General features: G+C 38.0%; 1 protein-coding gene across 1 annotated transcript in view; it reads right to left on the bottom strand.

The window, feature by feature from the left end:
- Window positions 1-20,490, bottom strand: part of LOC123662958 (stromal interaction molecule homolog) — an 82,072-nt gene that overhangs the window by 20,234 nt on the left and 41,348 nt on the right. Inside the window, exons 2-4 of the mRNA XM_045597723.1 lie at window positions 10,305-10,435; window positions 8,501-8,620; window positions 7,116-7,228 (exon numbers count right to left, since the gene is read on the bottom strand). Of these exons, the coding sequence (XP_045453679.1) occupies window positions 7,116-7,228; window positions 8,501-8,620; window positions 10,305-10,435 (364 nt within the window). The remainder of the gene's footprint in view (window positions 1-7,115; window positions 7,229-8,500; window positions 8,621-10,304; window positions 10,436-20,490) is intronic.

Below are 20,490 nucleotides of genomic sequence, written 5' to 3'. Positions count from 1 at the left end.
ATAAATAATATAGTAAGAAAACACCTTAAATCAAAATATAAAAGTGGCGCGCAGCCCTGCCGGGCGCTCATTTGTCGGTTGTCGCTCGACGAGGCAACATCACTCAAGTACTTTAAGTGTCAGTGTTTAAGTGGGTAGTTGTAAGGCGAATACTCTGTAAGTTAATTTTTGTTAATTGTTGTTCACTGGTGATTATTTTGTTCCATGTGCTAGCTTTTATGTTTGTTTATTAGAATAAAAAAAAACTGATTGTCACTTTAATAATTGTTGTATGTGTTTTTTTTTTTATAAATTTCGAACCTAGATCCTAAATTCAGAATTGGGATAAAGATCCTCTATTCATTCGGTCATTTAAGGGACAAAATAATCATCTCGCTTTCATTTTTCTCTATATCACTTTCTTGAACTACCGCTTATTTTGTTGTTTTTAATAATCATGCCTAAGGAAACGAATCGTAATCGATCTAGAATTAGAAGTAGGTCACGTCATGCTAGAGATAGATTAACACCTAGTCCACGTAGGTCTCGTAGAGCCCGTGGACGGTCGCGTGATAGCTCACTGAGCCGGTATGAGCACGAGTCTCGTAGGCGGAGCGATTCAGAGGATAGTGCGAATGGGCGCTACGACTCTGTTCGTACTCGTTATCGTAGATCGAGACATGAGTCGAGAAGTTTACGCAGAACGCCTCCTCGACACTCATCCGTGTCACGATTAGTTGGTAGCGACTCGCTGCAAGACACTCTGAATAACATCTTAGTAAGACTAAACGCTCTCGAACAGTCTAGCAATAGTGGCATGACGCCGATCCCTGATAATATTGCCAAACCGGGTAGTAGCATTGTAAAAAGTGTACCTACAGCTAACAATCACGTAGGCAATAATAACAACGTTACGTCGCGCGCGAATAGTTTAGTAAACTTGAGTGATGTTCCTCAGACAAGCGTGGACAATTCCGAGGGCTTGCATTCTACTCACGATCCAGATCCCACGGTTCGTAGTTCCGATACCATCTCAGCTTCTTCTATTACCGTTCTGGCGGAAGCCATTAAGTCTCTTAGTTCAAGTAAGTCGCGTGATTACTACGTGTCCACCTTTGATCCATCTATACATGACATCGACTTATGGTGTTCAGAGGTCGACCGTGCTATGACTGTGAACGGCTGGGGGGATCAGGAGTGTCTTTCCCGTGTGGCAGCGTGTTTAAAAGGTGACGCCAAAATATGGTTAAATGAATGGGTGACAAGTGATCGCACTTGGTCAAATTTTAAAAATGAATTTAAGCCTCTCTGCCCTCGGAAGTTGGACTACGCTAACATTCTATTTGAATGTATGAACACGACATCCGACAAATACACGACATACGCTGAGTATGCGAGACGCACATTGTTGCGTTTGCGAGTAGTTAAGGGTTTATCGGAAGAGCTAAGGACCCTTATAGTCATACGAGGTATCGAAAATCCTCAAATTAGGGCTGCAGCGGCAAACGCGAACTTGTCAGCCGGAGATTTAGTCTCGTTTCTATCGATTTACACGAAACCAAATCGTAATAAAAGTAACAACACTCACGTTAGACCCCAAAAAGCTTCGCGGTCAGGAATCAAATGTTATATCTGCGGTCAACGCGGACATTCAAGACATCATTGTAATAAAAACAAAGACACTAACACCAATAATGTCCCGAATACAAGTACTCCTCCCACTGCTAGGTCCACGGTGTCGTGTACTTTCTGTAAAAAGACGGGGCACGCGGAAGACAAATGTTTCGTAAAGAACAGGGCGGAACTGAGAAACCAGCGAAATGTGAACTTGTGCGCACCCAAAGTTCTCACTAACCTCGATGTAGTTCCTGCAGTTGTCCAGGGCATACCGATGGACGTACTTATTGATAGTGGTGCTCACAACATATCGCTGATTTCTTCTGACGTTCTTAAGTTTCTTTCGTGTCAACCCAAATATACACGATGTACGATAAAAGGCGTTAGTGAACAGGAAATTGTTGCAACTTCTTATGTCACTGTTACCATTGAGTTGAGTAATATTTCATTAGAGGCTGATCTAGTTGTAGTGCCGTCGACTTGCATGAACACCTCAATAGTGATAGGGACTGATGTTCTGAATCGTGATGGGGTCATGTATGTACGCACAAAAGACCAACAGTATATCACTCGCGTCGAAAGTGCTACTGGTCAGGTTAATCAATTGCAGAATATTGAAAGCTCCTCAGTAAAAACTCCGCTGCTAGGCAGTGATTTGGAAGCACTTACACTCGTGTTGACTCCATTCTCGAATTTCCTCATCTCGGGTACTGCTACCACGACGGTCACTACTGGCGAGATGGAAATCAAACTCACCAGTTCCACTCCAATAACCTACCGCCCATATAAGTTATCTTATGGAGAGAAACTCAAAGTTCGCGAGATAATTGGGGATCTTTTAACGAAAGGCATCATCAGGGAATCTCGATCCCAGTATGCGAGCCCCATAATTCTGGTGAAAAAGAAAGACGGCACTGACCGTATGTGTGTCGATTTTAGAGCACTTAATCGCATCACTGAAAGGGAGAGGTACCCGCTCCCCCTCATTCATGATCAAATCGATCGTCTTGGGCGGTACACTTTCTTCACCAGCCTGGACATGGCCACTGGTTTTCACCAGATAAGGATTAGAGACGACTGCGTTCACTACACGGGGTTCGTCACACCCGAAGGGCATTATGAATACTTAAAGATGCCATATGGTTTGACAAACTCACCAATAGTTTATCAGCGAATAATCAATGATACTCTACGTGAGTTCATTGATTCCGGCAATGTGCTCGTTTATATCGATGACGTGCTCCTTCTGAGTAATACAGTAAAAGATGGTATTTTGTTGCTTGAAAGAGTGCTTAAGAAATTAACGGGATCCGGTTTTTCGATTAACATTAAGAAATGCTCCTTCTTAACTACCGAGGTCGAGTACCTCGGTAGACTAGTAAGTGGTGGTCAGGTACGACCAAGCACCAGAAAGGTTGAGGCCCTAAAGAATTCTCCTGCACCTAAAAATGTGAAACAAGTCAGACAGTTTCTTGGGCTTGCGGGCTATTTTCGTAGGTACATATCTGGTTACGCCACTAAAACAGCATGTATTGCTCTACTAACTAGAAAGGGGGTTCAGTTCAACTGGGGTCCCGAACAGGAACAAGTTCGTCAAGACTTGATAAGATGCTTGACAAGTGAACCTGTTCTCACTATCTTTAGACCTGAACTGCCTACTGAAGTCCATACCGACGCGAGCAGTGCAGGTTATGGGGCTGTACTTATGCAGACACATCCGGATGGCAGTAGGCATGTAGTAGCGTACTTCAGTAAGGTCACACAAGGAGCCGAAAGTAAATACCACAGCTACGAGCTGGAAACGTTAGCGGTGGTTAAGGCCTTGCAGCACTTCCGCCATTACTTAGTAGGCATCCAGTTTAAGGTTATAACTGACTGCAATGCCCTCAAATCGACCCAAAGCAAGAAAGATCTTCTCCCTCGTGTGGCCCGCTGGTGGATATACCTGCAGGATTTCCACTTCACCATGGAGTACCGTAAAGGAGTCATGCTGCAACATGCCGACTACCTTAGCAGGAACCCGGTAGCGACAGTTAACCAGGTATCTAACCCGCGTAATTGGGCACAAATCGCGCAGGCGGCCGATTGCGAAACCAGGGACTTGATGCAAAAGGTATCGGAAGGTCAATTAGATTCGGATCGCTACGTCATACGAAATGAATTACTGTACTACAAATATACATCTGTTGGCGAAGAACCACGCCTTCTGTGCTACATTCCGAAGGGTCATCGTTTAAGCTTATTGCGTGTCTTTCATGACGAACATCAACACATTAGTGCTGATAAAACCTTGCATCTTATCCTGAAACATTTTTGGTTTCCTAATCTTCGCCAATTTGTAAGGAAATACGTTTTACATTGCTTGGTCTGCATATCAAGGAAGCGGGTACCAAGAGCTCCACTTCAAAACATATCGTCCTGGCCAAAGCCCAGTAGTCCATTCGACACCGTACATATAGACTCGCTTGGGCCATTACCAGTTTCTGAGGGTTACAAATTCGTGCTAATATTAATAGACTCCTTTACCAAGTTCTGTTTATTATACCCGATGTATCGTCAAGATGCCAGTGAACTCCAAAAGGTAATAACACAGGCTATCTCACTGTTTGGCGTCCCAAAGCTGCTAGTCACCGATCGAGGCCGAATGTTCGAAGCCAGAAGTTTCGTCCAATGGGTATCTGAACTTGGGGCTGATTTGCATTACATTACCCCAGAAATGCACAACTCAAACGGACAAGTGGAAAGGTATGTGCGGACGGTCCTAAATATGTTACGCGTCGAAGTAGGTCATCGAAATGCCTCCTGGTCTGAATCTCTCTGGAAGCTCCAGTTGGTCCTGAACATTACAAAGCAGAAGACCACCCGAGCTTCCCCAATAAGCTTAATGATAGGTACCGAAGCCACGACTCCAGTCATACGCTCTCTGGTACGAGATGTTGCCGTCAGTAACCCCATGAACAACCGAGAAGCTCTGAGAGAAGGCAACAGGAACCGTGCCGCTGAACTTCTTCGAAAGAATCAAGAAAATCAAGATTCTTTAGTAAACCAGTCGAGACATAAGCCACGGACATACGCTGTTGACGATCTAGCCTTCGTCATAAAATACTCGCAATCGACAGGCAAGCTGGATCCTGGAATGCGAGGGCCGTATCGAGTCACTAAGGTTTTACCAAACGGGCGTTATGAATTGAAGTTACTCAGCGGTAGCAAGGGAAAATCAACTCAAGCAGCCGCCCAATACATGATCCCATGGAGAGGCGAATGGTGCCCCGAGACTTGTGCCATATTTTTCGATGGTAAGGTTCTCAAACTCTTTAATTGCTTTGCTGTGACGTTGTTTTGGTGATTGTTTTCAGAAGCAGTTGTGAGAAGTGACGCTCGACGTCACTTACCGAGATGCACAAGGCATCTCGTGGAGCTGCTGCTCTCTGGGGGGCCTGACTGCACCCTCATCGATCACCACCGGCGTTTGTCGCCACTGACGTTAGTCGTCAATTGCGTTTGTCGCCAGTGACGTTAGTCGTCAATTGCGTTAGTCGCACCGGCGTTGGTCGCCACTGACGTTAGTCGTCAATTGCGTTAGTCGCACCGGCGTTTGTCGCCACTGACGTTAGTCGTCAATCGCGTTAGTCGCACCGGCGTTAGTCGCCACTGACGTTAGTCGTCAATCGTGTTAGTCGCACTGGCGTTAGTCGCCACTGACGTTAATCGTCAATTGCGTTAGTCGCACTTGCGTTAAGCGCCCACCAATGGTAATATACGGTGAGGATGTGAAATGGTCGGGACGCCGACGATTTTACATCTTTACTTTCGTTATTCACTACTATTGTTGTGTCTGTCTCGCTTTCATTGCTTTATTAATGTGATTTTGATATTGGAACTCCAAGCTGATACAAACAATATCTTTCAGATGACAACAATGATACTTTGACACCAGAAAGTGAGCATGACAGTGACCAGAGCGCCCTAGCTGGACCGTCTATGCCTATGCTTGAAGACGAGGATCAGGAAAGTTACCAAGCAACTTCCTTAGAAGGACCTTTAAGGAACGTGGTCGAGGACGAACCAGAGTCAGGAGAGGCCGAGTAAGAAAACACCTTAAATCAAAATATAAAAGTGGCGCGCAGCCCTGCCGGGCGCTCATTTGTCGGTTGTCGCTCGACGAGGCAACATCACTCAAGTACTTTAAGTGTCAGTGTTTAAGTGGGTAGTTGTAAGGCGAATACTCTGTAAGTTAATTTTTGTTAATTGTTGTTCACTGGTGATTATTTTGTTCCATGTGCTAGCTTTTATGTTTGTTTATTAGAATAAAAAAAAACTGATTGTCACTTTAATAATTGTTGTATGTGTTTTTTTTTTTTTATAAATTTCGAACCTAGATCCTAAATATATTATAATAATAAATTATATTACTTACCTACCTGTACAAAACATATCTTTAAATAAATAACAATATAATTTCTTGCCAACTCCGATTTATTATTTTAAAAGTTAACATGCGTCTTCATCGTTAAAATTTTATAGAATTCCATTAACTACATAATAAATCTTTCTGAAGAAATTACTTAAGCTGCGCGTATAGGCAGACAGACTAAACGACTTTGTTCGATACCATGACTAACGAAATTAAAATAGGTAACATACCCTAGGATTTACAGGACAATACTTTTAAAATTTCTTTACAACTGTTAGATTTTATTGACTTACTAGCGACCCGCCCCGGCTTCGTACAGGTGCAATGCTGATACTAAATATACTACAGAATGTCTTTATTTATAGTGTGAAGCTAGCTTATAGCATTAACATAATAACAACAACATTCAAATATGCGTCGTTAGATTACGCGTTGTTACAGAATGCGTTGAAGAAATAAAGGTTCACTGCTCGTTCCCCGTAGGTGATATCGTGATAATATGTAGCCTATATGTTGACCCGACTTCTTAATAATATTCGTGCCAAATTTGAAGTAAATCCATGCAGTACTTTTTGAGTTTATCCCGGACATACATACAGACAAACAAACAAAAATTCTAAAAACTATATTTTTGGCTTCGGTATCGATAGTAGATCACACCCCAAATATTTAAAAAAAAAATATATTCAATGTACAGTTTTGACTTTCCTACCATTTTATTATATGTATAGATTAAGGAACATAGGCATCTGTCATTGCCCACATATGCAAATGACGAAATAAACGCAACGATTATAACACTACATATACAGTCTTACATTTTTTATTAAGTACATGATATTCACATTATCTTTTATTATGGTAGGGCACAGCAGGATCCTGATCAACATCTGGAACAGCCAGACTGGGGAAGTACCACAACCTTATAGATCATAGCTTGTGTTCCTGTGGTGAGTAAGGTGGCCAGAGCTCAGAGATTCGGAAGTATAGTCAGCAACGCGCTTGCGTTGCTTCTGATGTTACAGGCGTGTATAGGCTACGGTAACCGCTTGCCATCTGATGGGCTGTAAGCTTGTTTTCCGACCTAGCTGTATAAAAAAAATACCTTGGCAGAGTGGCACCAGTAACGCGATGTTGAATAAATAGTGTCTTGTACTGGGGCAGATCTACTGACTCGGAGAGCCATTCCACAGTTTGTTCCACGGTCCAATTGTGTACCTAAAACATACGGTTGATTTATACTAAAATAATTTGAAACCTATTTAAATATATAAAAATAATTCTTGATGAACTTCGGAACGACTGCACTAAATTGGTAAAATTTTTTGTTGTGTTTGTATCAGTTGTAAAAGAAAATGGAAAAAAAAACGTTGTAGCAAAATCTTTTTGGTTGTATTATTTGTAACTGGCTAGTTTTGATACTATGAAAAAGTTATATTTTAAAAATGAAATTAAAAAGTAAAAAACAGTTTCCCGCCATTTTTCATTTGTTATCCTGTCCGTCAAAATGTGTGAATCAAACGAAAAAAATTGGTACATTTTAAAGTTTTACTTTTTAGAAAAAGTATGGCGATACAAAAACTCGATATATGGGTGCTACACGAACTACTGAAAGAAACCTAATGGGCCGTGTACTTATTTGCGATCCTCTCTTAAGACGTTATGATATCGACCTATTTTTGAAGAGATTGATCACTGGTGACGAAAAGTAGATCACCTACGATAAAAATGTGCAAAAGTGATCGTGGTCAATAATAGGTCAAGCTGCACAGAATAAATATTGTGAAACTCTGGTTGACACGCAATACGGTGATGTTGAGTGTATGGTGGGATTGCAAACCATCGATCGGATTTCTCTTGTCAACTGCTGATGAGACTTAAGCAGAAATTGAAAATAAGCAGCCAGAATTTATTAAAACAAAAGGTGTGGTATTTCATCACGACAACGCCCGACCACATTTTTTAGCCACTCAACAAAAATTGAGAGTTTGACTACGCTTCAGCCTGTAATATACCACTGCTTGGTCTCTTTCCACATGTAGGAGAAGGATTAGAGCTTGCATGCGGGAGCAAGTTTTAAGCGGGAGTGAGAGCAGGAATGCGGGTTGGCGGATATATTTTATTTTATTTTTATTTTATTTTTCCTTACTATGTGTAACGATCGCTATCAGGTGTAGGTAATGATTACAGCCGAGACCAACGGCTTAGCATGCTCACCCAGGGCATGGTGGGAAAACCCACAAGCAATACACAAACACCCAGACAACGGCAAACATTTGTATGGCCAATACAAATATTTGTCATGTGCGGCGATCGACCCCACAACCGCCAACGCAATAGCCACAAATCAGTGCCACCAACCCGAACCAGTCTTATGCAATATTTGAATATTTTCAGGCTGTTTTTAGGCGTTTGCCCAACATTAGTATATTTTACACGCTTCTACACCGCAACAACACCAACAAAACAAGTGTATCAATAGTACCTCACCTCTGACCGCAACCATGCCTCCCATAGCTCTTTAACTGAGATATGCATGTCATCGTTATGGTGGAAAGCACGTTGACGCTTCTCGTACCCGCTGTCGTATTGCAACTCCTCGCGCAGGAACTGGAAATAACATTCAATATTACATACTTTTTCTGTATTTCAATATTTTTCTACAAAAGTAGAACAACTTTACAATACAGTACAGGCTTAGTATACAAAAAAACGCTTAGTTACATTTTTTTCCCAATTAATTAATAAGTAACACAGAGTAAAAATTAGTCACCTTCCTACAAATACTACTTAAAAATAGTCCCAAATGAGGTAATCCATTATTTTTGTTGTTTTGCAGGTTAGCTGCTTAGCGTTCAGGTTAGCGGTCGCGTTTCGCGGTTTTACTTGTCTAACATCCCATATCTTAGGGACTTTGGGACAGTTGGACGCGTTCATTTTAATCTTTAGCTATCCTTATTCAAAGTTTCACCGCAATCACTTAAGCAGTTTTTGCGTAAAAAAGCAAATGACAACATAAAAATGTCCGTCAACTTTATCCTTACAAACTTTTCATGAATAATAATAAGTATTATCTTATACATCTATACAAATAAATAAAATTGGAGTGTCTGTTTGTAATATTAAAATAAACGCTTTTACTAAATTTATATGAATGTACATATACACGGTACATATACCAAAATAACATTTTTACAATTTTTGTCTGTCTGTCTGTCTTTTGTTCCGGCTAATCTCTGAAACGGCTGAACCGATTTTGAAGGGACTTTCACTGGCAGATAGCTGATGTATTTGGCTGTTGGATTTTAGAAATTTATCTATTTTATAACTCTGCGAACTGAACAATAACTTTTTCATTAAAATCCGCGCGGACGAAGTCGCGGGCACAGCTAGTAGGAAATAAAATATTACCATTGTGTTGGGCAAACTAAGAATAATAAAATACTATTTGTCAAGAAAGTTACTGTCTAACGATTTCGTTTGCAAAATCAACAATCAAAACATTTTTTGCCTTTATATCATTACCTAAAATGACTACTCAAATTATTTCAGTTTTATTTTATACATGTTCTTTGACAGTGTTACTTTTTTAGCACTCAACTAGCGCGTGAACCTCAAACGAAAGGTCACGCTCCGGGGCAGCACCGACGAATTTTTAAATGCTAAGCTTATTTAAGATTCATCTCGCGTTCAGCGATGAAGGAAAACATCGTAAGGATGATCGCAAGGAATCTACGTGCATTGGGAGAAATTCCAAAAAAAAATGGGCAACGAACAAACCCGTGTGTTGCATCAGCAGTTATTAAATTATGCTCCCAACTTCTGTGAATTGGCCCCTAAATAAATGCCCCATATAAATAAGGAGTATATAAGTATTGGCCCAGTATTAGGATATTCATAGGCTGACTTAAGGTCCTAAGCTAATTTGATGTCGATTTGATGACATCATAATAGTTGGCTTAGACATTTTTGACGCTGTTGAATAAGAAAATAATAATTTATTGACGGTAAAGCACAGAAAGAAATATCTTGTCCAAAATTTAGACCATAGCCAAATAATACTGTTCATAAGTAGCGTTATGTTCCTGTGGTGAGTAAGGTAGCCAGAGTTCCCGGGGAAGGGTCAAAGTAGGGTCTGCAGTATGCTTGAAATGCTTTTGATAGCGCAGACGTCTATACACGGTATTCGCTCACTATCACGTGGATCGCACGCTTGTTTGCCACTCAAGTTTTGTAAAAAAAAATCTTTATTACAGTTCGTCATTGCTAGCAATTACCAATATTCTAAACTCACATCGTCACTTTCACTCAGGTCGACGTTTCCGTTCGCGTCGTCATCGAGTTGCCTGTGAAGCTGCGTGATTGCCTCGAGCCCAGCATGGTCTTGGAGGCACGATGGCTCGTTGTGGCACGCTTCGAGGAGTACTGAAATCAAAATTAATAAAATTATAGCATTTAATAATAATAATAATTATCATTATTTATTTATTTTACCAGAATATGGTATACAGGCTGTCAAATTTAAAAGTTTAGCCAACATATTCTACCGATTTTTTCGGTGTGCAAATATTAGATTAACGCAAATAATTTATTTTTATTTATAAACTGTCATATAAACGAAATAAATCATGCCATTAGAAAAACATGAATAATAATAATTAATTAATAAGAAAATCAATGTCAAATTTTGTCATTCAAGTAGTCATTAAACATCTTATATATAAAATTTTCATGCAACAATATTAGTTACCATACTCCTTCGAAACGGCTGGACCGATTTTTATAAAATTTTGTGTGCATATCGGGTAAGGATTAGGGTGTTAATAATATATATGACAGAACAACGTTTGCGGCGTCAGCTAGTTATAATATAATTTATTTAACAGAAATTCAGAAAATAATTTCCTGAATACTACTAACATTAAATGAGATGCGAACCAGTTCAATTGTTAACTACTGTTATAAAAAATGGCAGGTCACACATTTCGATCGTTACTTGCCGAGGGAAATCCCATCAACAAACATGCAAGTCATTTCGAACGATAAAAAACGAGACTATTTTTTTTTACGTGATATTTATTAACAGGTTTTTCGATCAACAACGCTCACAATTTAGCTTACAATTCAGCCGGTTCATACGACGATGTAATTAACGCATTTTTGTTCAAACGAAAAGCTCTTCGAGTTCTCTGCTAATTGAAGTTCATTAACTAATGGCGTCTAAATCATTGACCAGATGTCCGGTTTATGATACTAAAGACTTAATTATTCATTTACATTTGAAGACGTTAATTGATTCAGAGAACTGTATTAAATATTTAGAATTAAAAATAGCATGATGTCGTCTCCTGTCAAAAGATTTTCATCGTAATATGAAACCTTGAACAGTTACGGGTTCTGTAAGGAACTCACTATAGACGGTTGCCCTCGGTCGCTCAGAACCGAATATAAAAATCATCATATCAAAATTCTCAATATTACGGGTACATAGAGTTCTATAGCTTAATTGGCTAGAGCACTGACACGGTCAGTCGGAGATGCAGGTTCGATGCCCCGCTGGAACAGTCGATTTTTGATATGATATAAAAAAAAAAATCAGAATTCCTTAATGTGTGGGTAACACAAAAATAAATAATATGTATTAAATACTTTGTAGAACATGAACTTTGTAAACATTTCAATGAAATATTTCGTGATTTTTTTCCATTAATCACTTCACGACTTAAGGTTTCAACTATGTTTATTTTATTTCATCGCTTCTGAACTTCGATTGGCTTTCCTCGATATACAGGCTTCCTAACGTAAAACCAATTATCAAAATTAGACCATTAGATTAACTCGTTCAAACAATCGCTTCCGTTTTACGATATTGTCATATTGTTGATAAATGTCATATTTTATTACATGGCCTTATCATCATAACACGAGTATATCAGTTTTTGAGCTATAACTAGGCATAGCTTATATTCAAATTTATTATCACTATAGAAACGCGTACAGTAGCTGAACCAATCAAACTAAATGTTAAGGAACGCTTAATATCTTCTGATAGCAATCCAGCAACAACACGTGTCGCAACGGTCGTTCCTTATTCGTTAGTGTGAAGCTAGTTGATGTGAAGTTGGTTACCGATCTTACTTTAAATTCCGCCATATTGTAAACCCTTTCTTCTTTTTTCATTCGACATTCGGCTTGGATACTTGTAAAATAGCAAAGTATAATTAAATATTGAAAAGTTAGTTTTGAATTTTACACCGCAGTTTTATGTAACTTTTTGTTTGAACTTCTTCATTTGTTGCAATATTATATTCAATTAACAAAGCAGTTCTATTGTAAACGCGATACTAATCTTTCGCCCTAGTTATTACGCGATACTGAGACAATTTGGCCGACTATTTCAGCGTTGCGGTACATGAGGCGTTCCGCGTTAGTAGTATTGCTGTTTCGCGAGGCTCATCCGATCATCATCGCCACGCTACCGGTCTCCTGGGTATCGGGTCTCCTGGGTATCGCCGATTGAGGAGCGTCAGATAAGGCATTGCATTATTTATTTTTCTCGTGAGGTGTCTTGTAATTTAAAATTATTTTTATTTTTTTATTATTATTATTATAATTACAGATATTAACAATATTTTATACAATGTACGAACCTTCAGTATCGATTGTGTGCAAAGAGTCCGCACTAAAGGGTTCCATAAAAATACAAATTACTAAATTAAATAATTATTTACACAAAATTACAAGGCAACCTCAACTGACAATCATTGAAGCAACTAAACTTTCACTGAAGCTCAGTCAGTTTGAAAGTTTGTCTAAATATGATGAGCTGCAAACTCAAATAGAATTAATAAATGCTGAAAATTTAGATAATGAACTTGGTGAAAATGCGTTTGCATTGAGCAAGACTTCATATTATGTACCGCTATGGCAAAAATATGATTGAAGATTAAAATGAATGAAAGAGTTTAAAACAGGATAAGAAACGCCGTAAATCCTTATTCCAAGACGCTCAGTACGGTCTCGATCATAATAATGAAAATTATATTACCTTGCCGCAAATAGAAATTTCAAATTTTGTTGTATCGTTTTTCCGTTGGTTAGAGTTTCGTGATACTTTTAATAATTTAGTTCATAGCAATAAGCGTATACTATTAATACAAAAGTTTCATTGTTTAGTTCAATTGTTCCATTGTTTATTTGCATTCTGAACCCCTTCTCTTTATAAACTATAAGTGTACGAAATTTCATACTGCTCCGTTTGCGCAATTTTCGTAAAAAGGGGTACAAAGTTTGTGCTTCATGTATTAATTTATAGATAAAAGGTTGCTTACAAATTACCACATTAAATCATTATTCAACATTGAAAAAATAAATCGTGTATCGGACACTTCATTACGGACACTTCATTAGTGTCTTAGTTGATTATGTACCATTCTTTGTTCTTTAGCCAGTCTAGGCCAACACACTGATCACGAAGAACAACGTAATAGTTTAGGTGAAATTAAGAGTTTGGATGAATTTAATAAATTTTTGATTGATCGTGCTTACATTTTTGAATGTACGCGTCATAATAAGAATGACCAAAGTTTTATTTTGCTGAATAATAATAATAATAATAAAATATCTTATAACATACACACAAGGTCGTTTCTTCCTATGGTAAGAAACTTAATGTTTGTGTTACAGGTAACAACTGTTATAACTTTTTTTTTGATAAACATAAAAATACATAGAAATAATACATTTATAAATATATAAATAATAATAATAATAAATACTCTTTATTGTACACTACAAAGAAATGTTACAAAAAGGGATACATACGAAGAAAGATGTACAAAGGCGGTCTTATCGCTAAGAGCGATTTCTTCCAGACAACCTTTGGGTATAGGACAGGGCATATAAAATGAGAAGCGGTAGGGAAGTGTACAAATAGTTGATAAAGAATTGGCATGGAGTTTACAAGCTATATGATATAAAAATAAGTAAATATACTACATATAACACATGCAATACATATACACATATGATACATATATATACACATATAATACACATATACTGTAGAATCCGTTTATTATGACTCCGCCTATATTGACCAACCGGTTATTATGACGTAACTATACTACGAAGTTTGGTTTTCATATGAAATTCTTTATAAATAGTCGGATATAATGACTTCCCTTACAGTGACATGTCGCTTATTATGACCCATTTTTAATAAATTATGTCCGGTTATAATGACCGACATGATTCTGTACACCTTCGGTAATGTTCGTTGATTCCCGACGACGTTCGGCACAAGGCTCGTTTTTGTTTTGAATCTCAGTGGGTAATTGACGCTTGAAGGTCACACGTTGTTTTTCGTTTGTTACTGTAAAAAAAATGTCAAAAATGTCTCAACGACGGAAAGCATTTACAATTGAGGAGAAAGGTGCAATAATATGCAGATTAGAAAATGGAGAATCTAACTCATGTCTCGCAAAGGAATTTGGCGTGGGTCATTCGACAATTTCAATGATTTTTAAAAACAAGAACCGCATTAAGCAGTCGTTCAATTCAAATGTTTTGAAACCGAAGAGGCTTCGAAAATCACGACAAGAAAATGTTGATCAAGCATTAATTCAGTGGTTTAAAAACATGAGAAACAAAGGAATACCTGTCAGCGGCCCTATGCTACAGGAAAAGGCAAATGGTTTTGCCGCGCGTTTCGATATTCTCCACTTCAATTGTTCTGCAAGCTGGATCAGTCGTTTTAAAGTTCGACATAACATTGTGGCGGGAAAAATTGTCGGTGAATCTTCGTCTGTTGATCAAAATTCAACAAAAAACTGGTTGATATCTGTGTGGCCAAATTTACGAAGAAAATTTTCTGATGATGAGATATTTAATGCTGATGAAACTGGACTTTTTTACAAATTAATGCCGGATAAAACTTTAAAATTTAAAGGTGACAATTGTAGTGGAGGTAAGTTGTCGAAAGATAGAATAACTGTCATGGTAGCAGCTAATATGAGTGGCACAGAGAAAAAGAAATTGCTCATTAATGGAAAGTCACAAAAACCAAGATGTTTTAAAAGTGTCAAATCATTACCTGTCGATTATGCTAACAATCGTAAAGCTTGGATGACGTCAGAACTTTTTGAAAAGTGGCTTCGTGATTGGGATCGTGATTTGGTGAAGAAGAAGAAAAAGATTCTATTGCTGGTTGATAATTGCCCGGCCCATCCAAATGTTACTGATTTAAAGTGTATAACACTTGCTTTCCTTCCGCCAAATACAACATTAGTACTACAGCCAATGGATCAGGGAATAATACGATCACTCAAAACGAATTTCAGGAAGAACCTTGTGCTCAAAATGATTAATTGTCTTGATGCTAATGAAGACAACTCTTCTACAAAAATAACGGTGCTAGATGCAATTCTGATGGTTAATGATGCCTGGAATAAAATGTCACAAAGTACCATTCATAACTGTTTCAAACATGCAGGATTCATTGAAAACCACGACGGTTTACCTATTCAAATATCAGACCATGAATTCGATGAAGGAGATGACATTCCTTTATCTTTGTGGTCACGAAACCTACATTCAGATTCTTTAGCAGCACCGGAAATGTGGGAAGATTATGTTGACATCGATAGTGCTCTCCTCACATCCGAAGAACCCACCGATGAAAATATCGTACAGAACATTTGTGCTAAGGAACAACTCGAAAGTGATGGGGAAGAAGAAGTCGAGGAAGAACCATTACCTACCGCAGAAGAGGCATTAAAAGCTGCAGAATTATTATCCCGATTTGTTCACAGCAATATTGAAAATGATAATTTGGCCATAGCTATGTCTGTTCACAGCAATATTGAAAATGATAATTTGGCCATAGCTATGTCTTCTATACACAATAGCATTAGAGATTGTTTATACAATAAAATGAAAAAACAAAAGCAGACAAAAATTACAGATTACTTACAATAAAAATACACTTGTATGTGTTATAATGTGCTGATTACGTGCAATTTTGATTTTGATTTAATATGTATGTATACATATGTAATTACTATGTTTATGTATTAAACTACTTAAGTACATTCATATTTACATAAAAAAGGTTTTTCATTTCACAAAACGCTTTGTATGACGTCCGCTTATTATGACTTGTTTGTCAATCCCTTTCGATGTCATTACAAACGGACTTTACTGTATATATATATATACACATAATTATACATTTATATAAACACTACATATACATTACTTCATACATACACCATATATACTACATACACAAATACTACATAATATATTGCGAAGATGATATTTAACAGTTATTTAGGGACAAAAAATGAGCCTTTAGATATTTTTTAAAACAGAATAGAGATTGAGCTTGCCTAATAGAAAGAGGAAGATTGTTCCAAAGCTGTACAGCTTTAACAGAGAAGGAGTTTGAATAAAAGGAAGTAGTATGGGAAGGAGTTTTGAGTATTAAGGTTGAAGATGACCTGAGTGAACGCTCATGAGTGTCACAGAGAAACTCGAAGCGATTTTTTAGGTAAAGAGGAGTATCTGAGTGGAAAAGCACACAATAAAGCAAAGAGAGGATGTGAGTATTCCTGCGAAAGCGGATAGGCAGCCACTTGAGTTGATTACGAAAATCGGATACATGGTCATATTTGCGAAGACCAAATATGAACCGTATGCAGAGATTCTGGAGACGCTCAAGCTTATTTAGCTGCTCCTCGTTAAGATCTAGGTAACAAATATCAGCATAGTCAAGAATTGGTAGTAGGAGTGACTGTGCTAACGCAATTTTGGTAGACATAGGAAGGAAGTGTTGAAGCCGGCGGAGGGATCCGATAGCTGCGAATAACTTGCGACTTAACTCACTTAGTTGATGTGTCCACGAGAGGTGACTGTCAAATATTACACCAAGGTTTTTTACTTTTTCGCTGTAATTAATCACAGTGTTATTAAAAATGACGGGTGGTATAAGTGACCAGTCAATTCGAGCTACTAGTTTTGAACTAACGATGATAATAACTTGACACTTAGAAGGATTAACGTTTAGACCATAAGATTTACTCCAACTATAAATGCTTTTTAAGTCGCTATTTAACTTATTTACGGAGGTCGGTAAGTCAACTAGTTTTCCATGGGAATAAATTTGGAGATCGTCTGCATACAGGTGGTAGGGAGAAGATATATGAGGACCGAGAGAGTTTATGAAGATAGAAAATAGAAGTGGAGACAACACGCCACCTTGTGGAACGCCGGCAACTACGTTTAGCCATTCTGAATATGAATCTTCGACACGCAAACGCTGCCGCCGTCCGCACAAGTAACTATGAAACCAGCCAATTGCCGATGGAGATATGCCAAGAGAACAAAAGATAGCCAACAGTATATCAAAATCCACAGTATTAAATGCATTACTGAAGTCCAGCAGGGTCAACACCGTGAGATTTTGTTTGTCCATGGCCAATCTAATGTCGTCGGTGATTTTGACCAGAGCCGTTGCCGCACTATGCACCGCACCTTTACGGAAACCGGACTGATAAGGATTAAGGAGGTTATTTGAGTGCAGGAACAATGTTAGCTGCTGATGGACGAGACGCTCTAAGACTTTAGACAAAAAAGGAAGGATTGATATTGGGCGAAGATCAGAAAACGTGATGGAATTAGGTTTCTTGGGTAAAGGAATAATTTGAGCGTCTTTCCAGCAGGTAGGAAAGGTATTGGAAAACAAGGATTCGTTGAAGATGTGAGTTATAACAGGTAGAAGGGAGTCTAAGATAGGTATGATCATTTTACGGCTAATGGAATCTGATCCTACGGCATCTGAATTAACGGCTAATATGCTCTTCTTGACATCACATACAGACAATTGAGAGAAGGAAAAAGTGGATGACAGCAAAGGAGTCCTAGTAGCAGAAAGTTGATTAAGAGTGTTAGATTTAGTCATAGAGTCTATAGTGACAGAAGATGTGAAGTGTTTGTTAATTTGGTTAAGGTTAAATGAATTTGAAGATATGTTTTGTTTGATCTTGCCAACTTCTAGAGATTTAAGAAATTTCCAGATTTTCGCAGAGTCTGCTTCCTCTAATACGGAATTGTGAATATGGCGTCGTTGTGCATCCCTACACGCCTTGTTGCAGCGATTCCGAGATGTTCTATACTTCTCCTTATTCAACGGGCTCGGGTCAGACCTATATCTAGCTTTGGCTTTGTTCTTTAGAAGCTGCAAAGCCTTAATTTCCTTTGTAAGCCAGGGAGCAGGCAGATGTCTGACACGCACAGGTCGAACAGGAGCATGGACATCGTATAGTTGAGTTAGGCGGGTGTTAAAAATATTAGTTTTTTCATCCACCACAGTAGTGTTGAATAGCTCTGACCAGTCAATCCTAGCAGCATCCTCACGTAGGCGGTCCAACTCCATACTACCAAAACTGCGCTGCAGAAGAATTCTTGACTTTGCTTTTGGTGGTCTGATTTTATATGAAAGGAAAATGAGATCGTGGTATGAGAATGCATCAGCTGGGCATTGTCCATGCTTAGCAACAGAGTCTGGGGAGGAGACAAGTATCAAATCAAGGAGGGATGGGGTACATGTAGGTAGGATATGAGTGGCGTTCGAGGGAAGAATGTGCATGTTTGCAGAGTTTACAAGAGAGCGAAGGCGTGTGGCTCTGCAGTCTTGCTTAAGGAGGCAGGTGTTAAAATCACCCATCACTACCGTGTGACCATACTGTGGTGTAAGTACTTCTAAGAGATTTTCAAGAGACGCAAAATAGTCAACAGCGGGCGATGGGCTATAATAAACACCCAAAAGGAGTTTTGTGTTACACAGACGGATTTCCAAGAAGAGGTGATCTGGGCCATGCCCATCACGGGAAGTGGATTGGCTGATGATGTCGAAGGAAATGTGTGAGCGGAGGTAGATGGCAACGCCACCTCCAGGTCGCCCAACACGGTCGTTACGGACTAGGTTGTAACCTGGGAGGGAGTAGGAAACTGATGATAAGCAGGGCTTAAGCCAAGATTCACTCACCAAGATCGCATGAATATTTTTATTTTGGAAAGAGGATAACATATCAGGATAATGAGCAGGAATGCTCTGTGCATTAATATGGATGATATTTAAGTTTTTTGGAACATCAAGAAATTGGAAGTCAAGAGTTTCGCTTAAAGACGGAATACTAAGGAAGCTTAGGTCTTCGCTGCAGGAGGAGAGGGAAAAAGAATGAAACGTTTCGTCATTGTCATTAGACATAAACTGTAGTTTGTATATAAAAAAAAAAAAATAATAATAATAATAATAATAAATAAATAAATAAAATAAAATATTAAAACTGAAATAATTAAATTAAATAAATAACTAAAAATTAAATAATACAAATAAAAATAATAATTAGAAGGTAAAAAACAATAACAATTAAAAATATATATATATATATTCTCCCTAATAAATAACGTCCATACACCCGCCAGCTGTACAGGAGTATACAAAAATCATTAACATGACATAAATAAGAAAAAGGAAAACAAACAACAGAAGTAAAACACCAATGACATGATTTACACTTGACAGACAGAGACACTACCAGAGTATAAAGTTACATCTTGGAAAAAAAAATAGAGATAAAAAAAATTACAATTAAAAAATATTAGGTAAAAATTGATAAAAAAACTAAAAAAAAAAAAATACATAATAATCACAACTTGACATTTGCATCGTTACTTTTCATTTAAGTATTACATTACTGAACGTATGACATGACAACAAAACGAATTTCTCTATGGAACTGTCACATCAATGTCAAATACACATTATAACATATTGTCAAAATCTGTCACAAATATTTACATGAATATACCTAAAAGAATGCAAAATGATTGGAATCGTAAATATCTTTAATATTTTTGTAAATAAATTGATTAAATAATGCCAATTAGTTCAGGTATATTTTAAATGCAGGTAAGTAAAGTACAAAATGAAATAGTGGTATTTACCTTACATATAAATATATATATAAAAAAAAAAAATAGAGGTTATCATAAAAATATACTATCAGGGTAAATACTTGTTGGTAGCGGTAGACATGTAATAATCACGAATGAATATAATAAATTAAGATCACACAAATTATACACACAAAGAATACAAAGAAAAACGAATATAAAAACTACTTATGTTTAACGGTTCTCTTTGTGCGCGAAAGCGCCAGTTGCTTATGTTCAGTAGGCTTGGGGGCTTCACTTTTCTTTGGTGTTGGGGATTTCTGAGTATTTGAGATATTCCTAAGGTCTGACAATGTCTCCACCTTATGGCGTTCACCATCCGTTGTCACAATGTGGATACAGCCTTCACGCGTCCAGCAGTTACTGATGCCAAAACGTTGCCTCGCCTCCATAAATACCTGATGGCGAGTCCTTGTTAAAAACTCGGATTGCGTATATCCCGTACCCTTGAGTTTAGTTTT

Source organism: Melitaea cinxia, chromosome 19 (assembly GCF_905220565.1).
Source record: "Melitaea cinxia chromosome 19, ilMelCinx1.1, whole genome shotgun sequence".
Classification (NCBI taxonomy): Eukaryota; Metazoa; Arthropoda; class Insecta; order Lepidoptera; family Nymphalidae; genus Melitaea; species Melitaea cinxia.
Note: the sequence above shows the minus strand (reverse complement) of the source record. Positions and strands in the feature narration are given on the sequence as shown.